Consider the following 23,124-nt stretch of genomic DNA (forward strand, 5'->3'; position numbering starts at 1 on the left):
AACCTAGTACACTGACACCACCAAATGCTGATGAGGAGATGAAGCAACCAGAATTCTCATTCATTCCTGTTGGAAATGCAAAAGGGTACAGCCCAGGTGGAAAATAGTAGGAATGTTCTTACAAAACTAATTATACTCTTACCATACATTCCACAATCACACTCCTGGACAATTATCTAAGGAAGTTGAAAACAACATCTGTGTGAAGTCTTGCTTGTGAATAAAGCAGTTTTATTCATAATTACTAAAATTTAGCAACCAAGATGTCCTGCAGTAACTGAAAGGACAGATAAGAACTCTGATATATCCAGACAATGCAGTATCATTCAGTGCTGAAGTGTCAAGATCATTGTATTGTCTTGAACAACTAATAAAAAAAAAAAAAGAAAGAAACAAGCTATGGAGCTATGAAAAAAACCTTAAATGCATATTACTAAGTAAAAGAAGCCAATCTGAAAGTACTCCAATGCTATATTATTCCCACTACATGACATTCTAGAAAAGGTAAACTATATAAAGACAACTTAAAAATCAAGGGTTGAGGGCTAAACAAAGGATTACCATATGAACCAGTAATTCTACTCCTAGGTATATCTCCACAAGAATTGAAAATAGGAACTTAGAAATGTGCATATCAATGTTCATTGCAGCATTAGCTACAGTAGTTAAAAGGTGGAAATAACGAAAGTGCCCATCCACAAATGAATGGATATACAAAAATATGGTAATTCATAGAATATGCAATGGAGTATTATTCAAAAAGAAGGCAGTTTTGATATATGCTAAAACATAGATGAAGCTTGAGAACACCATGCTGCATGAAATAAGCCAGACAACACTGGGTGAGTTCACTTAAATGAAATATCTAGAAGAAGCAAATTCACAGAGATAGAAAATAGATTAGAGAGGATGGGTGTGGTGGCACACACAATAAAAATACTTTAAAAACCAATTGCCAAACATTTTAGTAAAAGACTTAGTAACACTCAGTGTCTTATTGAATATAATTGATACAATTTTCATAATGGAATGTAAAATTTACGACTGGTAGAAAGAGTCTATAGTTTGAGAAAATGGGAAATAACAGAAAATACTAGCTACTAAAAATAGTATACCTCAATGCTACAGTAATGTATAATCTAGAAAATATTGCATAGTGCCACCAGGCCAACTTTATCATGGGGCTAAGCTGATATGGCAATTCTTTTTTTTATTATTATTATAATTGAAGGCTTTATTTTTAAAAACAGTTTTAGTTTTGGAGCAAAATTAATAGGAAAGGCACAGAGATTTCCCCATAATATCCTCAGTTCTGCACATGCAGAGCCTCCCCCATGATCATGGTCCCCCACTAGCGAGGCACATTTGTTAGAATTGATGAACCTACACTGACCTGTAATTATCACCCAAAGTTCACAGTTTTCATTAGGGGGTTATTCCTGGTATTGTACATTGAACAAGTTTGGACCAATGTATAACAAGGTGTATTCCCCTATGGAATGTCATATCCAGAACCTAAAACATCCTCTGTGCTAAGCCTATTCATATTTTCCTCTCCCCTCAACCCTTAATTTTTTTTTTTTTTTTGTGGTGCTGGGGATTAGAACCCAGGATCTTGTACATGCAAGGCAGCACTCTACCAACTGAGCTATTTCCCCAGCCCTCAACCCTTGATTTTTAAGTTGTCCAATGTCATGAAGATTTACCTCTATGTTTTCTTCTAAGTGCTTTATGGGTTTAGCTCTTATATTTGGATTGTTCATCCATTTCTGGTTCATTCCTGTATGTGACTATTAGTTTTTCACAACTGGGTGATAATGACTGTATAAGTATATCCTAGAGATACTCACTTTCTGGGTAGAAAATGGTCACCAGTTACAGAAGGGGTTTGGGGTTTTACAGGTTACACTGAGAGGTGACTTGTCAGTTGGGGCATTCAGGAAAGAGATTGTAAAAATTTGAGACTTTTTTAATATTTATTTTTTAGTTATAGGTGGTGTTGAGGATCAAACTCAGTGCCCCACACATGCTAGGTGAGCATTCCACCTCCGAGCCACAACCCCAGCCCTTGAGACTTGTTTTACTGAGCAAGGATGGAAGGTGTAGAGCTCAGTGCCCAGTGCTTACCTTGTCCTCTGGGGGTCATCGTATTGTGACTGGGACAAGATTAATGTGTAGCTTTGCTGTCATTGAAAAATAATTTACTGGGAAAGGATCAACATTTATCCTCTTTCTAGGTACTGCCCTTTTAGGATTGATGTATGTCTGCTTCCCGGGGATTGTCTTGTCACTGGGAAAGGATTTACTGAGGAAGGATCAATGTTATACCTCCTTCCTCCCTCCCTCCTCCTGGGGCACATTGTCTTGGGGGTTAACATTTTCCATGTCCCCACTTTACACTTTATCCATTCCTTCACTTAACTATGTTGCATAGTGAGAATTCAAAAACAGGACACAATGTTTTCTCTTTTGGAGCTTACAGACAAGAGGGAGAATAAACTTTAATAAGCAGCCAGGAAAATAACTATATAATTTAAAACCATGATGTATGTGATAAAGTCATGCAGTTCTTTAAAAGTATGTCATAGGAGGCCCTGACCAAGGTGGTCATAAGATAAAGATCATTAAAAGTAGCATGTGTAAAAGGTCCTATAGTGAGGGGAAATGTAACAGTTAAGAAACTAAAGAACTAGGCTAATAGAAGATGAGACAAAAGAAGTAGGCAAGTGATATCATTGTAGTAGAGTTTCTGGTTTTATCCTAAAAGGAATGAGAAAACCCTGAAAGGTTTTTAACTAAAGAGGGTCATAACCAGGACCAAATTCTTAAAAGTATCACTCTAGCTACAGTGATACTTTTAAGCCAAGGATAGATTGGAGGCAGGCAGGGTGAGAACAGTTAGATAGCCATTGCAATAGTACAGGCAAAATTAGTAACTTGTGCTAAGAGGGTGGTAGCCAAGATTATGGGGTAGTGGGGGTAGGAGAAGGGGGAGTGCTTTGCAAAACAGAAATTCCAAATGGTAGTGCAGGAGGGCTGGTGAAATGCCTACGAGGGCCCAGGCTTACTGTGTACTGACTGTGCCATTCAGTTGTCAGCAGGAACACTGGGGAACCACCCAGTGTCAAAGAATTCCATTTCCAAATGTTGAGCTAGAAACAATTTTGAGACCAAAAATAAATGAATAAAATAATCTTATATGTGAAACTTGTAGGGAATACAATAGCATCTCCTTAATTCACAGCAATATACAAGCGGTGCATTATACGAGATGATCATATTTTGCAAATGAGTCAGTAAACAATGTTAAGGATGTTGTACTGCCTCTTACTGCTATGCTTTAATTATTAACAACACCATTTCAGAGAGTGTTAGTAAATATGTTATATTTTCAGAAACAATGAAGTTGTGGGAAAGGGGAGGCCACACTCCACACTGCCGAGCTAGTTAATCCTGGCTGAGGCCAGCATGTGGGGAGTGAGGACGGAGTGTTTTTCTGGAGAGATTTAATGCGCTAACAGAACCAATGAAGTTCCTTGGTATTTGTGAATGGTTCATTAGTGTGACTATCTGAACACAAGGTGAATTCGCATTAAGTGATAAGACTTCCCAATAATTAGTGTGTGCCACTCTTCGGAATTTGTAATTAGAAGAAAGAGGCAGAATGAAAAGAAATAGATAAAAGGATAGTTGTTATAAAATTAAACTCCTTATAGCCAATTCAGTTTCTTTGTGAAGCAAACAAGGGAAAGGGAAGCAGAAGAATTGAAAATACACTTCCTCTTTGGTTGGTAACTCAACTTCAGGCCAGATCAGGGGCTCTGGTTTTTATCCTAAAAGCAATGGAAACCCTCTGAGGAGCGTAAACTCAAGAACGACATGTCCAGGCTGGGTTAGTGGCTCAGTGGTACAGCGCTTGCCTCGCACATGTGAGACGCTGGGCTCTATCCTCAGCATCACATAAAAATAAATAAATAAAATAAAGCATTGTGTCCATCAAAAATAAAAAAAAAAATATTAAAGAGGAGGAGGAGGTGGAGGAGGAGGAGAAGGAGGAGGAGGAGATGTCTGGTTACTTTCCTATGTTCATACATGAATACACAAACAGTGTAACTCCACATCATATATAACCAGGAGAACAAGCTATACTCCATGTATGTACAATGTGTCAAAACACACTCTGCTGTCATGTATAACTAAAAGAACAGCAACAAAAAAATAATGATATGTCAGAACTGAGTTTTGAAAAGGATGATCTCCTATGATTGACACTTTGAGATGGGTAGTTCTTGGCTGCAGACTAGTGACTTGTTCTGAGCCTTGCAGGGTGGAGCTGCTGTCCTGGTTTCCACTGCCAACGTCGATGGCAGCCCTCAGACATTGTCATATGATCCCTGAGGGGCTAAACTGTTTGAGAACCACTGGGCTCAATCTAGAATGCCTGAGGATGTCATTTGACAACCATTTTAGGATCTGTTGTCTAATTTTTTTTCAATAAATATTTATTAGTCACATTCCCCTGATGTGACAAAGAAGAACAAGACTTACTCTTCACTTTTAAGGTGTATATGATGGTGAGGAAGCAGTGGGAAATGATGAATTTAGAAGAATGATGGGAAAGGATGGACATCGTTCTAAGGCAAGATAGGAAGGTTGCTCCCTCAAGTCGGATTTCTACATAATGTGACATCATCCTGTAACTGGAAATGTCTCGGTAACAAGATCTTGGAATCTGACCTATCTAAAGACTAGGGTTGCTATGTTCATTGATAAGCAAATTGAGCATGAGAGAGGAATTCTCAGGAAATTCTAGATGGACTGTGCTTTGCATAAAGTCTCTCCTGACTTCTCTGGAACTTTGCCTTTTCCGTTATAACCTTTCTCTTCTGTGTCTCCCTCTCACCTAAGCCCAGTTAGTCCTACCAACATTTTAAATTTCATTGAGCTTTAGGGGTGGCGGTGGGGAAGAAAAGCTTATCTTCAGCCAGGCCAGTCCTCCATTTCTTACCCATCCCATAATAAGAAGCCTCCACCATGATAGAGACATGAACTCTCAGTGCCAAATCCCATAGCCTTTCCGTGTTCCATTTAACACTGATGGCTGGCCTTCCTTTGTTTCTCCTTTTCCTGGGTGACCTTAGTTCCACCCTAGCTTGTCCTCCCATTGGCTCATTTTTTTTTTTTTTCCTTTTCTGGCTTTTCTGATGGACTTACTGACCTAATGGCTGACTCTAAATATTTGGTAAATTGAAACACCTGATGTGGCTCCATCTCCCCATATTCCTTTCTCACTCAAAGTGAGGAAGGATGCTTGGAAATCAATTCAAGCTAAGCTGTTCTTTGCCACTCACAGACTTCTTTTATTAGATTAAATCTGCCACTGCAAACTTTGTGAGCAAACTGGCTCCTCTTGAGGATCCATGGCCACTGCTCTGACATCCCACATGACAAAACACATCCTTGTTTCTTATCTGCCTGATGTCAACACAGGCATTGGCCCCAAGAGGAACAAGACTTATTCTTTACTTTTAAGGTGTATATGATGGTAACTTTAATGTCTTTGGAGCAGCTGAAAGAAGAATGAGTTCTTTCTGCCTAAGTAATTTTCAAGGTTGATCTATGGGAAATTTTTAATCCACTTATAAAACTACAGAAATGAGCACTTTGTTTTGGTGTTTTTTGATAGTGCCTTTTGGTAAGGATCCCCAAAGACCCAAGTGATCTCAAGAACTGGATGGGTGCTCAAGATTTCTGCATTGAAACAGGGGGGACACTGGTTGCCATTGAAAGTGAGGCGGAACAAGGTAGAGTATTCAGGGTGCAGCCAGGCCCAAATAATCATTTTTATTCAGGTATTAATTAAAATGTTCCAAAACATACTAACGTTTCCAAATCAACATTTAAAACATTGTACTGATGATACATAAATTTTCAGGTTACCCAGTAAGCTTTATGTCATGACATCTATACATGTCTGCGTACTGCATTGATCATAAGCTGCTGAGTTTTGAAGGTAATAGAAAGAATAAGATCTGCATTTCAAAATGGCTAAAATTATCTCAAGTATAGTCTACTATAATTGCACAGTATGATTTTTAGATCCCTTTAGATTTAACGACACACTTTTATTTGATATTTAGGTAATTATATACTGTAGCTTAACTACAATAGATAAATCCTCTTTTGTTTAAAAAGGCATTGAATGAGCACTGGAAATTGTTTTGTTAATGATATGATAAAATTTCTTGTTATCCAGCTAATTTCTGTCAATTTAAACTCAAACAAAAGTGCAGAAAAAAACTCCATTACCTTAACAAGGACAAAGTAACACATTCCTACAATTGATTCATAATTAAGTTTCACTGTCATTTAAATATAATTACAGTTATAAACAGAATTCAATGATTACCCTAATGGTTTATATGGTGTTAAATTAGATAATGTATTCCTATCTTTCAGCTTTCATCACTATGAATCTTTTTGGCCATAACACTAATGTGTGGATAGGGTTACAAAATAACAATTATGAAAAATGGCTAAATGGAAAGCCTGTGACATATTCTAACTGGTCTCCATTTGATGTAATAAATGTAAGTTTTAAGATTTATTTTGTAGAAATCATTTTAGCCAGAACTCTCATTCAAGACTTGCTTACTAAAGCTTTTTTCTTCCTATATTTTTAGGTCTAAATTTATATTAGTATATATTTAACATACTAATTTTTAATAATGTAATTTCACCTATTTTTCATGTGTTTCATAAATGTAATTATTTTACTCATTACAATTATTGTTTATTTTGGAGGTTATGAAGTGATTTGTGAACTGACTTATTAAATACAAAGAAAGAGGGACTGGGAATGTAGCTCAATGGTAAAGCCCTTGTCTACCATGTGCAAGGCCTTGGGTTCAATCCTCAGTACTGCAAAAAAAAAAAAAAAAAGAAAGAAAGAAATGTTAATAAGAGAGTAATGCTCTTTTGATGTCCTAAATACAAATTTCAATGTTTTATATTATCATATTTTTATAACATTTATATTCTTTTAAAGATTCCAAGTCATAACACTACAGAAGTTCAAAAAGACATTCCTCTCTGTGCCTTGCTGTCAAGTAATCCTAATTTTCATTTCACTGGCAAATGGTATTTTGAAGATTGTGGAAAAGAAGGCTATGGGTTTGTTTGTGAAAAAATGCAAGGTAAGAAACATGTTTTTCTTATTCCTTTTTATTCCATATATAAAAATATGGTTTTTTATTCCTTTCATTTCCTTAGTCTCAGCCCCCTTATCTTCCATATTTGTTTTCCACAACTGCTTAGCAGTTCCACAGCTAACAGTGGGAGGCACTTATTCTTTCTCTTTACCTATGGTCATGTAATCCCCAGCACCCTGGGACTATGCTATACTATGCCATACTATAGTTGTGTTCTAAGGACTGCAGAGACCACTTGACTGGTGACTAATTTTATGCATTTACTTTGGCCTCTTAAAGAATTTTCCTGCTTTGTTCTGGGTTACATGTATGTGTTAGGCCGTTTTCTGACACTATAATGAAGTACTATAACAAAGTTATCAAGCTAACTTATAAAGAAAAGAGTGCTATCTTGGCCCATGGTTCTGATCTCAAGTAAAGGGTTCCTATCTGGTAATGGTCTTCTTGATGGCAGACTTAAGGTGGCGCAGGGCATCACATGGCAAGAGACAGAGAGAGTCTGGTCTGTCTCTCCTTATAAAGCCACCAGCATTCAAATCATGAGAGCTCACTCTGATGACCTCATCTAATCTTAATCATCTCCTAAAAGTCCCATTTGTAAAACTCATAGTCAGATAAATTCTGTACCAGCTTCATACCTCATTAATGAGAATGAAACTTCAACATGTGGCTCTTAAGGAACATATTCAAACTACATATAAACCATAGCAGCATCTATTCAAGCAATTTTGTAAAAGTCACCAAGAAAACATTGGAAAAGAATCAGAGAAATAAACCAACTCATACACCTTCTTGGAACCCTAAAAATGATCTCTGTGGCTAAATATGACGTATAGTATGTTTCTGCCTAAAATAGGCAGAACCCCCAATGACTTCTGGTATAAATTTCCAAAGCCATGTGTGTTAGCTCATCATCTTTCCATCAGTGTAACAAAATACCTGAGATCATCACCTTATAAAGAGATAAGGTTTATCTTGGCACATAGGTTTGGTGGTTCTAGTCCATGATTGATTGGCCCTGTTGCTTGGGGCCTGTTTCAAAGCAGCACATCATGGCTAAAGCATGCAGCAGAGCAAAGCCACTTACCTCATAGCCAAGAAGCAAAAAGAAAGGAAAAAGAAGAGACTGGGGTTCCACAATCCCCTCCTAGGATATGCTTCCAATGACCTAAAGACTTTTCACTAGGCCTTACCTCTTAGTGGTTCCACCACCTCTCAATAGTGACACCCTGGGGTCCAAGCCTTTAACACTTGGACTTTTAGGGGATATTTATCGTCCAAATCTTATCACCACACTGTTACACATAGCCAATGGGTTCAGCAAGCAACATGAATGCATTTGAGTGATCTCAAGTAATAAATATAGAAACAGCAGCTTCCTTTCATTGAGCATTATTTATCCCTGTATGAGAGCACTCTAGATGGTCGCAGTTTGCATCAGGCTATGTGGAAATCTGGGCAGCCTAGCCTGTGATGCTTACCAGGAATATGAATCACACTTCTTAGTCCTGCACACCTGTGAGCTCTCTGAGGCTGCTAAGTATCAACCCATCCTCAGCAATTCCAGAGAAGCTCCATTTCTGGTTCTCAGTTATCACTGAGGCACAATGGCCAGGAATTATAAGAAGATACTGGATCAGTAATGGCAAGAATAATATGGAAAGCACCTTGTAAGGGAAGAAATGATATCAGAATAGCATGTACATTCACATTTAACATGGACCTGGCACTGTGCCTTGGGTTTATGAGCATTATGCCATAAAACCACAAAGAATTCTATGAAAGAGGTCAAAGTCTCCCCATTTTACAAAGAACTTGAGGCTTAAAAAAAATGAGTAGCACTCAACCTTGAGGGTGATCGATGTCTCTCAGTTAAACACAATGATTCTATTCTACTACTGTAACACTGATTTTTTTCTTGAAATTTAACCTCAGATCACTTGCTCTCTCTGATATTTTGGGATGTTCTTTCCGAGACAGTGTAGAGCAGTGGTGGGTGAGAACTGAAACCCTGGAGTGCCCCACTCAGGGTTTCTTACCCCACCTCTGTAAACAAGCTTCTGTCAAGTTATTTATCTTCTGCAAACTTTGATTTCAGCATTTATGCTCTGTGCATATATAATACTTAGTACTGTTCCCAGCATGTGTTTAAGGAATGATAGAATATTTTCAATTATGACTATTTGACTTAACAAATGCTTGCAAATTACAATGAATACACAAGTTCTGCTCTTTTTTCTTATACATATGTACTCACTTTGGGCTTGAAACTAAATCACTTGTCTGCCTGAAAGAACAAAGAAATCTGAATAAAAAGAGAAAGGCAAAGGCAAGAACCCCTCCCTTTCCACCAGGCCTTAGTTTGGGGTTCAGGATGTAGCACAGTGGTAGAGCACTTGCCTAGCATGGACACCACCCTGGGTTCATCCCTGGTACTGCAAAACAAACAAACAAATCCCACAAAAACATCTAAGAGCCCCCAATTTGGAACTTGGCTTCCAAGAGATCTTTCTTTTTCAGGGGAAAGAATGGAAAGATCATGTTGCTCAAATTCACTTATTTTGAAATTTAATAGACTAGATTACGCAGGAAGAAATTCATATGTGTAAAAATATAGATATATAACTCAGTTGGGGGGCAGTCAAATTGGTATTTGGGGCACCTATGTAAGAATTTGTGTCTTAAATTTCACTAATCATGTATAAATAACTACTTCATTATTATATTGATTTTATAAAAATAACCATAGACTGTGCATATAGACTGGAAAACAGACTTCTAGCAATAAATAAACTGATAATAAAATTCAAATCTTCACAAGATTTGATTAGTTTCACTTTGATTTTGCAATATGTTGCTATATTGATTTAAGAGTTTCAGGTAAAAGTCAATTTCCCACTTTGCCACTTTTACGGGTTGGGCAGTAAGTAGAGGGTAGGAGTTATGTCCAGAAGTAAGGAAAGGGAAGCAAGAAGCAACATTTATTGAGTGCCTGCTGTTTCCTAGGAATAACAGTATGTATCCCATGTGGATATCTCAAGGAATCCTACTCACACTCCTATAAGGGAGATCATATCAATGTCTCATAGACCAGAAATTTGAGTTCAATTTGCTCAATGTCTCTTAACGAGTTAGAAGGAGGAATGGGATTGAGCCCCAGACCTTCTGACCTATCCACACCTAGCCATGTTCCTTTCTAACCCTAAGTGTTGTAAAAACCACAGAGAGAAACTCAAGGCACTTTGGATAGTGCAGAAACTTTTATTTTGTTTTCATGTTTTAGTTGCTCTGAACTCAGCCTATCCTAGCACACACTGTAATACAAAACAAAAAGGTGAACACACATATTAAAAAGGAAATATCTGTAAGTCAAACAAGACTCTCTTTCCCCATGATCATAGCCACTGCTAAACAGGGAAGTAGTGATAACTACAGGCTGGAAAAACTTCCCTTTTAACTTATAAATCTTGACTCTCACAGGTGACATATTAATAGTAACTTTTTATAGGAAGTATATGTTTCTAGCATTTGTTAACTTGAGTTTTTAAATTTCTTTTTAGAAATTATAGACTATGATAATGATTTATAGTCTTAAAGTATAATAAGCGTTTTATTTGAGAATATATACTTGTAAAACTAGTTTTGCAATGCAACTGATGACAACACAATATATATTAATACTCTTTCATGAAGTGTGGATTTCTGCCATAACAGTGGGTTAGGCTAGTGTTGATAGCTACTGAAACTTGCCCAAGGAGACTACCAGCAGCTCTACTAAAAGTGGTCTATTTGACAAAAGATGGTCAAAAATGGGAAATCTTTCAAAATTAATGCAATCTATATTTATAATTTTGAAGAAACTCATTTATTAAATTCCCTTAAGATTCTAATTTTTAGCATCCCATACACTTTCAGGTAGTACCCTAATTTAATACATAGTCAATTCAGGAAGAAAAACTCTCTGGTCAACCTGGATCATCATGACAGGGATCCATGCTAGATTTTTCCTCCTCCTTTCCCATCCAGATGCTACAAATGATTTTGTTGTTGTTCTTTTTGTAGATACTTCTGGACACCATGTGAATACATCTGATATGTACCCAATCCCCAATACCTTGGAATATGGAAACAGAACATACAAAATAATTAAGGCAAATATGACTTGGTATGCAGCAATAAAAGCCTGCCTGATGCATGGAGCAGCGCTGGTTAGCATTACAGACCAGTATCACCAGTCCTTCCTCACTGTTGTCCTCAACCGGCTAGGACACGCCCACTGGATTGGACTGTTCACCACAGATGTAAGTGTCCTAAGTGCCCTGGAATATCTTTACATAATTAAATTTCAATTCTACCCCCTTCATGATGGGATCAGTGAAATTAGCACAGAAAAAAAAAATCCCAGAAATAACAGTAAATGTAGCATTTAAATAATTAGTAAAACAATTGACTAACCTTGTGAGTGGCTTAACTAGAAAACAAAAGAGTGTATGTCTTTTGGGGATAAACATCCACTTGCCTGATTTCTAGACATAATAAATAGCCTTCAAAAGTCTCTGAAATTTTCCAGACACATCTGAATTCTATCCCATACGAATACTGGAACACATTTTAAACCCAAGCTCTGCATTGGGGTCATTTCTGACATTTAAGGAATCACCAAGAAAAATGGCTCACAAAACTCCTGCCTGATTTTTAAATAATTCCATAGCTCTTGAAATTTAACCATTGTTTTTGTTTTCCTCTAGGAATGTGATTTGGAGAATAAGGTTCTTTGCTTTATTGTTTTTTAATAAAAGTAATGAAAAGTAAATTCTATTCTCTCTTGATCCCTAGTTCTACTCCCTGTGTTGTAAGCAGTTTCTTGTATGCCATCTAGAAATTTTCAATGGATATACATTCATGATATACAATTTTCAATGGATATAAAAATGATATATAATTTTATATATAAAATTATATATCATTTTTATATATAAAAAATGATATATATATAAATAATAAATATATATTATTTATATATATATATATTTATATATAAAAATGATATATAATTTTCAATGGATATACAATTTTCAATGGATATAAGGAATGAATATGTACATTGTTTTTATTTTTTATTTATTTATTTTTTTTGGTTGTTTTATATGGTTTGTTTATTTATAACTTTTTATTATTTTTCATTTATTTTTGTGGTACTGGGGATGGAACCCAGGAATGTCCTACCTCTGAGCACATTTTTTTTAATTGGTTATTCAAAACATTACAAAGATTGCAGAATCACATCGGTTACACATCCACATTTTCACATAATACCATAATAGTAACTGTTGTACATTGTTTTTAAAATACACATGAGATCACACTGTGTCTGCTATCCTTAAATTTGCTCTTTTAATTTAGTATAGTTTTTATAACCTTCCTGTAAGCACATAAAAATCTCATGTATTCACTTGGAACAGCAGTATGTAAGAATACACCCCAATTTATTAAACTATTCCCCTGAAAATGGGCATTTGATTTTTTTTTCTCATTTTTTTACAATCACAATGCACAACAAACATTCTTGTACAGGTAGGATAATTTCCTAGAAATAAAATTGCTGAATACACTAAATTTTAACAAGTACTGCCAAATTGCCTTTCAAAAGTTTGCACCACTTTATATGCCAAAGGATTGCATCTAATTCTTATACCTTTTTTTTTTTTTTTGGTACCAGGGATTGAACCCAGGGACCACTTAACCATTGAGCCACATCCCAGCTCAGTTTTTTTTTTACATCCCTAACACTATTATCAAAATTCTAAACCTTGTCAGTGAGGTAGCTAAAAGAATGATATTTTATGATTATTTGTTGTATTTTTGTTTTACAGAATGTTTTATCTTTATGTTGTAAATTTTGTATTATGGACTCTGGATTTTGTATGACTTGGAAAGATTTTCCCCACATCAAAAGTATAAAAAAAAAATAGCAAAGTTTTCATTAATGCTTTTATGTTTTCAACATTATGCTTGAATCTTCAATCAATCTAGAATTTATTTTGGTGTAAAAATCAAGGTATTGACCCAATTTTCCTCTGATTACTTACTAGGAAATTATGGTTGCAAGAAGCCAATGATTCCTCAGAACCAAAAAAGATATCATTTGTGGTAGATACTCCTTTTTATCAGGCCATATTCATAAGCAGTTCTAGGCCCTCTGAAAAAAAGAATAGAAGCAGAGATATTTGTGGGAAGGGTGGGATGCTCGCGGCACGGGGTGACACCACAGCAGTCATGGTGAGAAAGTGATGGCTCACCTTCCCTCCATAGAATGGTCTTCATTTTGACTGGTCAGATGGCACCAAATCCTCTTTCACTTTTTGGAAAGATGAGGAGTCATCCTTCTTCGGTGACTGTGTTTTCGCTGATATTAATGGACGCTGGCAGAGCACAGCCTGTGAGTCATTTCTGCAAGGTGCCATTTGTCATGTGCCCACTGGTAGGTACAATTCTATTCAACTGAACAAATAACACGTGTGCTTCTACTATATGCAATGCTGGACTGAGCAGGAAATACGAGCATAAGTAGTAGAAGTCTCAGGCCCTAGTAAGTCTCTGGTATCTGGTCAGTGATATAAAGACAAATAATTGCTATTCCAGTATGGGTACCAAATGAGATAAGAGAGGTAGCATCTGTTGTGGGAGTTATCAAGAAAAAGGAAAAAGTAGAAAGGCTTCTCTTCTTTTAATATTTTTTTTAGTTATTGATGGACCTTTATTTTATTTATATGGGGTGCTGAGAATCAAACCCAGTGCCTCCACACATACTAGGCAAGCGCTCTACCACTGAGCCACAACCGTAAGCCCAAGGAAGGCATCTTGAAGGACATGACAGTGAAGATGAGCCTTGAAGAATGGGTGGCATGTAAATGAGAAAAAATAGGATAATAAAGGTGAAACTTGACTCAGAGCACTATATAGCTTCCTGAGATCTCAGCTGTCAATCAACAGGACCAGAATCAAAAGCCACATGCCCCCACTCTCTAATATGATGTTAATCCCATTTGAAAAGGTCCCTTCTCCTTTATTACTATAGTGTGTATAGACAATTCCCTAAACTAGAGAGATGGCTTATATATGCCAAAAGTCAGATAGCAAAGAGGCTAGCTAAAATATATTTCACTAAAATATAAGCTCTGTAAAGTCACAAGTACTTCTGATATACCTTTAGCAAACTGTAAATCCTCAATAAATATTTGTTATTTTTTTTAAGTTCCGTAGCACTAGCTATTCTCCTTTTAAATCTCTCATTTCATAAAAATGTAACACTTACTTATGTTTTTGGTACTATATCAAATAGCATACACAATATGTAACTTTAGATCAAAACAATTCAGAGTTAAATGTAAATAAATATAAGTATATTTAAATGTATATGAAAAAAATAATTCTGTTTCTGAAACACCATAAAAGCTATCTCTCTCTTTTCAAGAACAATGCATCATTGAGTACTTTAGAAGTATCCAGCACTAATGAATTTAAATTCCCAGATTATAAAAAAGATATTGTTGTTAGTTTCCTTTTATAGATAAAGGAATCAATGTGGGTAATGAGCCCACAGTCATACAACCAGTAAGTGGCAGAGCCAGGATCTCAGGATGGATGAGTCTGACTCTCATGCTTGCCCTCTGAAATAAAGTCCCTTCAAATTTACCTCATTTAGGGTTGGGGTTGTAGCTCAGTGGAAGAGCACTTGCCTAGCATGTGTGAGGCACTGGGTTTGATTCTCAGCACCACATATAAATAAACAAAGTCCATCAACAACTAAAAAATATTTTTTTAAAAATTTACCTTATTTGTTTTATTTCATGTCATGTGGCATTATTTTCTCTCATAGGTTTATTAGTGAGGAAGGATTTTTTTTTAATCTATGATAGTCAACACTGCATGAAACACATTTTGTACATTTGGAAGTCCCTTTTGCCAGAATCATTGAGCTGTCGCTGTTTCTATGAATCACATCCTCCAGATGTCCCGACCTTTAGGATACCGATTGTAAACATGAAAGCTAGCCCCTTCACCCAGTCACCACTCAAACTAAGCTATGTACTAATATGCACTGCTGTGTTTAGGTAAAGAGTGTTTCTGCCAGAAATGCTAGAAACTGGCCCTAGTTTTGTAATCACTTACATTAAATCCTATCTTTCAGAATATTACCATGAAAATCTTATTACATATATTTATCTTGGTCTTTCATAGAATATAATGTAATGTTTATCTCAATAAATGGAGCCAGTCACCACCCTGAAATCATAACTGGTTTTTCTTCATAGAAACAAAACCATTTGAACACCCAGTGTTGTGCTCAGAAACATCTATTCCCTGGATAAAATTTAAAAGTAATTGCTACAGTTTTTCTACAGTCCTAGACAGCACGAGTTTTGAGGCTGCTCATGAATTTTGCAAAAAGGAAGGTAATTCTTTTGTGATGGTAAAATTCTTTCATGTGCTCCTTCTTGACATTTCAGTAAACAATGTGTTTTTCTCATTTGTCTGATTATTTAGTGATGTTAGGAGCAATAAAAACTATAGAAAGCAATAAATACTATTAAATTTGCTTGTTTGGGGACAGATAATATATGCAACTTAATGTCCAGTGTAGAATTTGAAAACCTGAGATGATGTCTCAGTATATTGCATTTTCTGAAGGAAATGTTCATTTTGAATGCATTTGCATTGTGAATTTTTAATGTTCTCTAAAATTAATATCCTATGTTTTAACTTCTTAAATGCAATCTTAGTAAATGTGCTTTTATCTTAAACTTTTTAATCAAAATCACTTTATTCATAACAAAGATTTTTACTTTTCAAAGTCTGCACTTTGCAAATAGTGGCATAGAAGACATTTTTAAAACGTGTAGACACAAATACTTGCTCATTTGCTACTTGACTCTTTTATAGGATCTAATCTTTTAACAATCAAGGATGAGGCTGAAAATTCATTTCTCCTGGAAGAGCTTTTTGCGTTTGGTTCTTCTGTCCAGATGGTTTGGTTGAATGCTCAATTTGATAGTAACAGTAAGTGATTTGGGTAGAGAAAAGGAGAGGGCATGAATAAATACACAGTTGTTAGGGCTAATGATAATGGCATCTGTGAGCCAGAAAAATCTCCTTGCACACATTTGCTTTGAAAAAATAGCACGAATCCTGAAGCCATTTCTTCCACAAACAACATTGCTACCCTGTTCTATACCTTCTTATCCTCTGGAATAATCCCAGAATAGCAAAAATAAAAATGAACAACAACAAGTTTACCTTTATGATTACTGTGAAGATGCTTGGCTGGAACTGTGAATTCACAGACTTCAGCATATCACACCAAAACCAGACTGACTGGAAAATGCCCCAGGTTTCTAAATGTTATAAAAGCACAATAGAGTTATGGAAATGTTTCAGTGATAAATTGTGCTATTAGAATTCCTATTTGCTGCTCATAAAAACCAGAGTTTGTAATAAAATGGAAGCCTGGTATTCTTTTCTTTATGTAATTGATGGTTATTGAAAGGTGCTTGTAAAGAAAATTATTTTCATCAGCATGAAGAGCTTGTAACAGTGGTATACCAAAGTTGGGGGTGAGCCTACCCTTAAGGGGAGCATTTTAATCACTAACCTTATAGAGTTTCTAGCAGATGGTGATAATAAAAAGCAAATAAACTTTTAGCTAGTTTTGTTTTAGTTTTAAATTCTTTTCAGTCAGTGCATCCCTCCTGTATATGGCTTGGTTTCCCACACCCCTAATCCCTTGGCATATGACTGGCTTGCTATTTAAACACATTCACTGTAAAAGTCTTTTAGAACGTAAATCATTTGATAAAGACTTGGAGGTTAGGACTCAAAAGAGGATCCTTACATTGATTAGTTTCATTTACTCAATAATTTCTTGAAATTGGCTAGAAATTACATGGAATGTTTCAAACTCTTACACTAATAAACATGATATTCTAAATGTACTAAATAGAACAATGTATCTAAAATAAATAAAGGGTGATTCACAAGTCAACTTCATTAATACCTACCTTTGATATTGAGTTCGTGACTGTCCTCTCAGAGCTAATGCATCAGAGGAGAGAGTCTCATTAAACTTAGGGATGGATTTTTATGGCTCATTGCGTCTTAGTGTGTTTGAAACCATGCATATAACGTATAATAAGTCAGTAATATTTTCACAGATGAAACCATAAAATGGTTTGATGGAACACCCACAGACCAATCAAACTGGGGCATTCGGAAGCCAGACATGGACCACCTCCAGTCCCACCAGTGTGTTGCCCTGAAGGTCCCCGAAGGAGTGTGGCAGTTAACCCCATGTGAAGAAAAAAAGGGGTTCATATGTAAAATGGAGGCAGGTGGGTTAATCAGAGAGTAAGTCTTCATTTTGATTCTACCCTAACTAACGTTGACCCACCGTTTTAGCATTTCAAGTTTTTAAATCTAAGTATTTGGAGAGTATTCAGATAGACTCTGAAATTATCATCTTGTTCTGCATAAAACAAGTCAGAGAACATTTCAGCTACTTCCTCTCATATGTGAAGGAAAAAAAAAACATTATAAACCAACTCATTCAAAGACTCTTGTTCTTGGCTGTTAGCCCAACAAGCAAATAGAATTAGAATGTAAACCAGCCAACTCCATTCTGGTGATGCTACTCAGAAGGTTAAGTTTGTCTTTGGCCTTAGAAAATGCACTCTATATATCTGGCATATTTGTCATGAACAGGTAGAAGTGATTCTCTGTGTCATGACATAAACATGATATGTCATAAAAGTCATATTTAACTTCATCCTGAGTAACTCGCTTAGAGTCATCAAAAAATAATTTAGGAATGAAGTCAGAAGATTCTAGTCAGTTGCAAACAACAGTAAAGATTTTTAAGATAAGATGTCAAGAAAGATCATTGACTGTGAGAAGGTGTCTATAATAATCAGAACAATTTCTAGATGACAACCTTATCAGCAAGGAGGAATTTGTATGCCCGGAGCTGCTGGATAAGACCTCAGAGAGATAAGGTTGTGGAAACTAAAACGATGAAGAGACTATTAGAAGATGGAACAGAAGTCCCATTTGTTGATTCTTGTTTTTAACTCAACAAATGGGACTTACTCAAACTAAAAAGTTTTTTCTCAGCAAGAGAAACAATAAGAGAGGTAAATAGGGAGCCTACATCCTGGGAACAATTTTTTACTCCTCACACTTCAGATAGAGCCCTAATATCCAGAGTATACAAAGAACTCAAAAAATTAAACAATAAGATAACAAATAACCCAATCAACAAATGGGCCGAGAACCTGAGCAGACACTTCTCAGAGGAGGACATACAATCAATCAACAAGTACATGAAAAAATGCTCACCATCTCTAGCAGTCAGAGAAATGCAAATCAAAACCACCCTAAGATACCATCTCACTCCAGTAAGACTGGCAGCCATTCTGAAGTCAAACAACAAGTGCTGGCGAGGATGTGGGGAAAAGGGTACACATGTACATTGCTGGTGGGACTGCAAATTGGTGCGACCAATTTGGAAAGCAGTATGGAGATTCCTGGGAAAGCTGGGAATGGAACCACCATTTGACCCAGCTATTTCCCTTCTCAGACTATTCCCTGAAGATCTTAAAAGAGCATACTATAGGGATAGTGCTACGTCGATGTTCATAGCAGCACAATTCACAATAGCTAGACTGTGGAACCTACCTAGATGCCCTTCAATAGATGAATGGATTAAAAATGTGGCATTTATACACAATGGAGTATTACTCAGCACTTAAAAATGACAAAATCATGGCATTTGCAGGGAAATGGATGGCATTAGAGCAGATTATGCTAAGTGAAGCTAGCCAATCCCTAAAAAACAAATGCCAAATGTCTTCTTTGATATAAGGAGAGCAACTAAGAACAGAACAGGGAGGAAGAGCATGAGAAAAAGATTAACATTAAACAGGGACAAGAGGTGGGAGGGAAAGGGAGAGAGAAGGGAAATTGCATGGAAATGGAAGGAGACCCCCATTGTTATACAAAATTACATATAAGAGGAAGTGAGGGGAAAGAGAAAAAAAACAAGGGAGAGAAATGAATTACAGTAGATGGGGTGGAGAGAGAAGATGGGAGGGGAGGGGAGGGGAGGGGAGGGGGGATAGTATAGGATAGGAAAGGCAGCAGAATACAACAGTCACTAGTATGGCACTATGTAAAAATGTGGATGTGTAACCGATGTGATTCTGCAATCTGTATACAGGGTAAAAATGGGAGTTCATAACCCACTTGAATTAAATGTATGAAATACGATATGTCAAGAGCTTTGTAATGTTTTGTACAACCAATAATAAAAAAAATACTGTTAAAAAAAAAGAATAAAATGGAACAGAGGAGAAAAGAGACATTTTAAACAAAAAGCCCGTCATGGCTTAAGGCAGGAATGGACAATAAGCTTAGATTAGAGTGGGGGTGGCTCATGTTTGGGAGTGATGAAAATAAAACTGACCAGTGAAGCAGGTCCATTCACAGAGAATTCAGGCTGAAGAGCCAAGTTCATGGGAGAGGAGAAAAGTACCCAGTGTTCTCTGTAGACACGTGCCACGACACACTTATTCAATGTCAAGGGAAGTATTTGTAACCTGAGTGACAACGTTAAAAAGAAGGGGGATGTGGGAAGAGAGACTCACCAGGCCTTCCTGACTGATTAGACACTGAGAAAGAGGAAAAAAACTTGCTGTGGACATCAATGTTTGAGGCTCCAATAGAGTATCATTCTGTGTGGGAAATGTGGTTAGGGCTATAAGTGCCTAAGTTACCACCTGCACATAAGATCAAGAACAAATCAGAGGCTGGGCTGTAGCTCAGTGGTAGAGGGCTTGCCTAACATGTGGAAGACCCTGGGTTTGATCCTCAGCACCACATAAAAATAAATAAGTGAAATAAAGGTATTGTGTCCAACTACAACTAAAAAATAAGTATTTTTTTTAAAAAAGAGAAAGTGAAAAAAACAAATCGGAAGAACCTCATATCTGTAAGGACTTTAAAGCTTTTTATAATATGTGACACCTCTTTCATCCTTCACAGCAACTTTGTAAGATAGTGGAGCAATTAAAATATTCCCACTTTAGATGGAGTTGGAGATGATCATGCTAAGTGAAATAAGCCAATCCCAAAAAAACCAAAGGCCAAATAAATGTTCTCTCTGAAATTCGGACGCTGACTCACAATAAGCAGGGGCAGGGGCAGAAGAGAAGTTCAGTGGATTAGACAAAGGGGAATTATGGGAAGGGAGAAGGGATGGGAATAGGAAAGATAGTAGAATGAATTTGACATAACTTTCCTATATTCATATATGAACAGTTCATATACAAGTAGTTTAACTCCACATCATGTACAACCATGGGAAGTTATACTCCATGTGTATATAATATGTCAAAATATACTCTGCTGTGGTATATATCTAAAAAGAACAAATTTTTTAAAATCCCCACTTTGCAGATGAGAAAAATGCTTGTCCAAATTGAGGCTACATCAAAGGTTATAGTCCCAATTCTCTAAGAGTTCCTTCTATGCCTCCACTGCCTTTATCAGGAGAATAAATATCTATTAACTGTCTTTCACTAAGAAGTATCTTTACCCACATAGAATAATAAATGTTTTTAATAATTTGATGTAAAATTATGTGACATTATTTTTAAATTATAGAAACAAGGTTTTTTAATGAAGCTTTGCTGTAGGTAATAACAATGATGTTTCCTTTAAGTTTGTCAGAGTGAGTAGGTGTAAACAGAGTTCAAGGTACCGCCTCCACTCATGATCCACTCACTCGTCTTCTTCCAGATTATCCTCTATATCTTTCTTTGGATCTTTACCTAGATCAAAAGTTGCGGAGGTTGAATTTTGAGGTAGTCTACTTGAAAAATATATATGTTTACAGTAAAAATCTTAAAGCAGGAGCCATCTCACTTTTTTACTGGAGGAGCTATTATTCATTTCCCAAGACTTTTGAAATCACAGAGGTGAGAAAATGCTGCCTGTAAAATCCTTGCATAGATGTAGACAGGTTATCCTTACTGGATAAACTCCACAACAGATTAAAACAACAACAAAAAAAGAACCTGTGAGCTCCTGATTTGTGGGGACTGTATTTTACTTGCATTTCCATTGCAGCACAGTGCTCACAATGGATGGGAATTCTTTGGCTTAGAAAAGAATGCAGTAGGACTAGGGTTGTGGCTCAGTGGTAGAGCGCTTGTCTAACATGTGTGAGGCACTGGGACCTATTCTCAGCACCGCATATAAATAAATGAATAAAATAAAGGTCCATCAACAAAGAAAAATATGTACAAAATAATTTTTTAAGAAGAATGCAGTGCATACGTTTGTAATGCTAATAATAATAGAATGATCACTATAAATGAAGGGCCACTAAGCTTTTCCAGGTAGTAAATATTTTGTGCTCTGGGGGCCATAGGATCTCTGCAACACTGGCATTGCCTCATAAACAGTCACAGATAATACGTAAGTGAATATGGCTGACTCCAATAACACATTATTCATAAGAACGGGTGACTCATGGGCCATAGTATGCTGATCCTTGCTATAAGTAATGAGATAATTTTGCTGAATTAAAAGAAAAAATTCATTTCAACTTTTTTTTCTTTTCTTTTCTTTTAGATATTCACACTGTAATGGAGCACCCAGGAAAAGGTAGGTTTGGAGCAGAAGGAGTATTTTGATTTTTCTTAGAAACAATAAAATAGAAAGCAAAAAGGTAAGAAGATTCATATTTCCTCATTGTCACTCAAATTTTTCCTTTTTTTCTTTTTTTTCTTTAATTTTTTTTAATCTTCATTCAGGACCAAGTCACAGCATTATTCCTCTTGCAGTTGCATTGATATTGATAATAATCCTAGTGATTATCACACTGTCCTTTTACATACACAAGCAGAATAGTGGCTTCTTCCGGAGACTTGCAGCGTTTCGGAATCCTTACTATCCTGCAACCAATTTTAGTACAACACATTTAGAAGAAAATATTCTCATTTCTGACCTTGAGAAGAATGACCAGTGATAATGAAGTCAGAGACTAGCACAGCTCTGGAGATAAGCAGAGAAGACTGCAGGGGGAGTTCTGTCTGTATTTCCCTTTAACTAGATGCCTTAAGAATGGAATTGTGTCACCGTTTTAACTATTGTTAAAGTGATTACTGGCTTTTAATTGTAATCAAATCAGGTGGGGTTTGATTTATTCATTATTATAAACTGTGATCCATTCTTAGAAAGGGGAAATTATATAATGATTATTATTCAGAAAGACAGGAACTATTAAAAGAAACCCCTATTGAAAACTCTCAAACCAATGTGAATAATTGCTTTTGCACTAATATAATCCTACTAAATTTTTTTTTTTTTTTTTGGTATTGTAAAATCAAGCTGGTACCTCCTGAGACATTCACCAAAACTCATTTCATTAAAAAAGCAAGAAAGAGGAAATAAAACAAATTTCTAAATTCTACACTTATATAGGAGAGAAATAGGCTTCTTACATTTCTTGTTTGTTTCTAAGTCAATCATTTCTAATAGGCAGATTTGAAAAATACTAATTTATTTCTAAATTTCTAAATTTCAAACAATTTTGGGGCTCTCAAGTATATATTAATTTTTAGTAGATGTGACTTCTCAAGCTAAAGGGAAGAAAAATTATCTTTCTTTAAATAGTACAGCTCTTGGTATACTCTTGAACAGTATACCAAGAGCTGTACTATTAGCTCTTGAACAGTACACTTTCATGAGCAACCACATAGTTGAAATGTGACCTGAACCTCTGAAACTTTCAACTGCTAAATGACTTATCAAGTTTGATATTTAAAGATACCTTATAGATAAAGGAATATATTGA

The 23,124-nt window shown here is 36.1% G+C and overlaps 1 protein-coding gene across 1 annotated transcript in view; it reads left to right on the forward strand.

The window, feature by feature from the left end:
• The window catches only part of Pla2r1 (phospholipase A2 receptor 1), a 111,561-nt gene extending 88,674 nt beyond the window's left edge, over positions 1 to 22,887 (forward strand). Inside the window, 11 exon segments of the mRNA XM_076866844.2 lie at positions 5,687 to 5,804; positions 6,460 to 6,590; positions 7,049 to 7,196; positions 11,274 to 11,512; positions 13,524 to 13,692; positions 15,527 to 15,667; positions 16,155 to 16,271; positions 17,423 to 17,599; positions 21,900 to 21,932; positions 22,082 to 22,287; positions 22,289 to 22,887. Of these exon segments, the coding sequence (XP_076722959.2) occupies positions 5,687 to 5,804; positions 6,460 to 6,590; positions 7,049 to 7,196; positions 11,274 to 11,512; positions 13,524 to 13,692; positions 15,527 to 15,667; positions 16,155 to 16,271; positions 17,423 to 17,599; positions 21,900 to 21,932; positions 22,082 to 22,287; positions 22,289 to 22,315 (1,506 nt within the window). The 3' untranslated portion in view covers positions 22,316 to 22,887.
• The last annotated feature ends 237 nt before the right edge of the window (positions 22,888 to 23,124 follow it).

Source organism: Callospermophilus lateralis, chromosome 9 (genome assembly GCF_048772815.1).
Source record: "Callospermophilus lateralis isolate mCalLat2 chromosome 9, mCalLat2.hap1, whole genome shotgun sequence".
NCBI lineage: Eukaryota > Metazoa > Chordata > Mammalia > Rodentia > Sciuridae > Callospermophilus > Callospermophilus lateralis.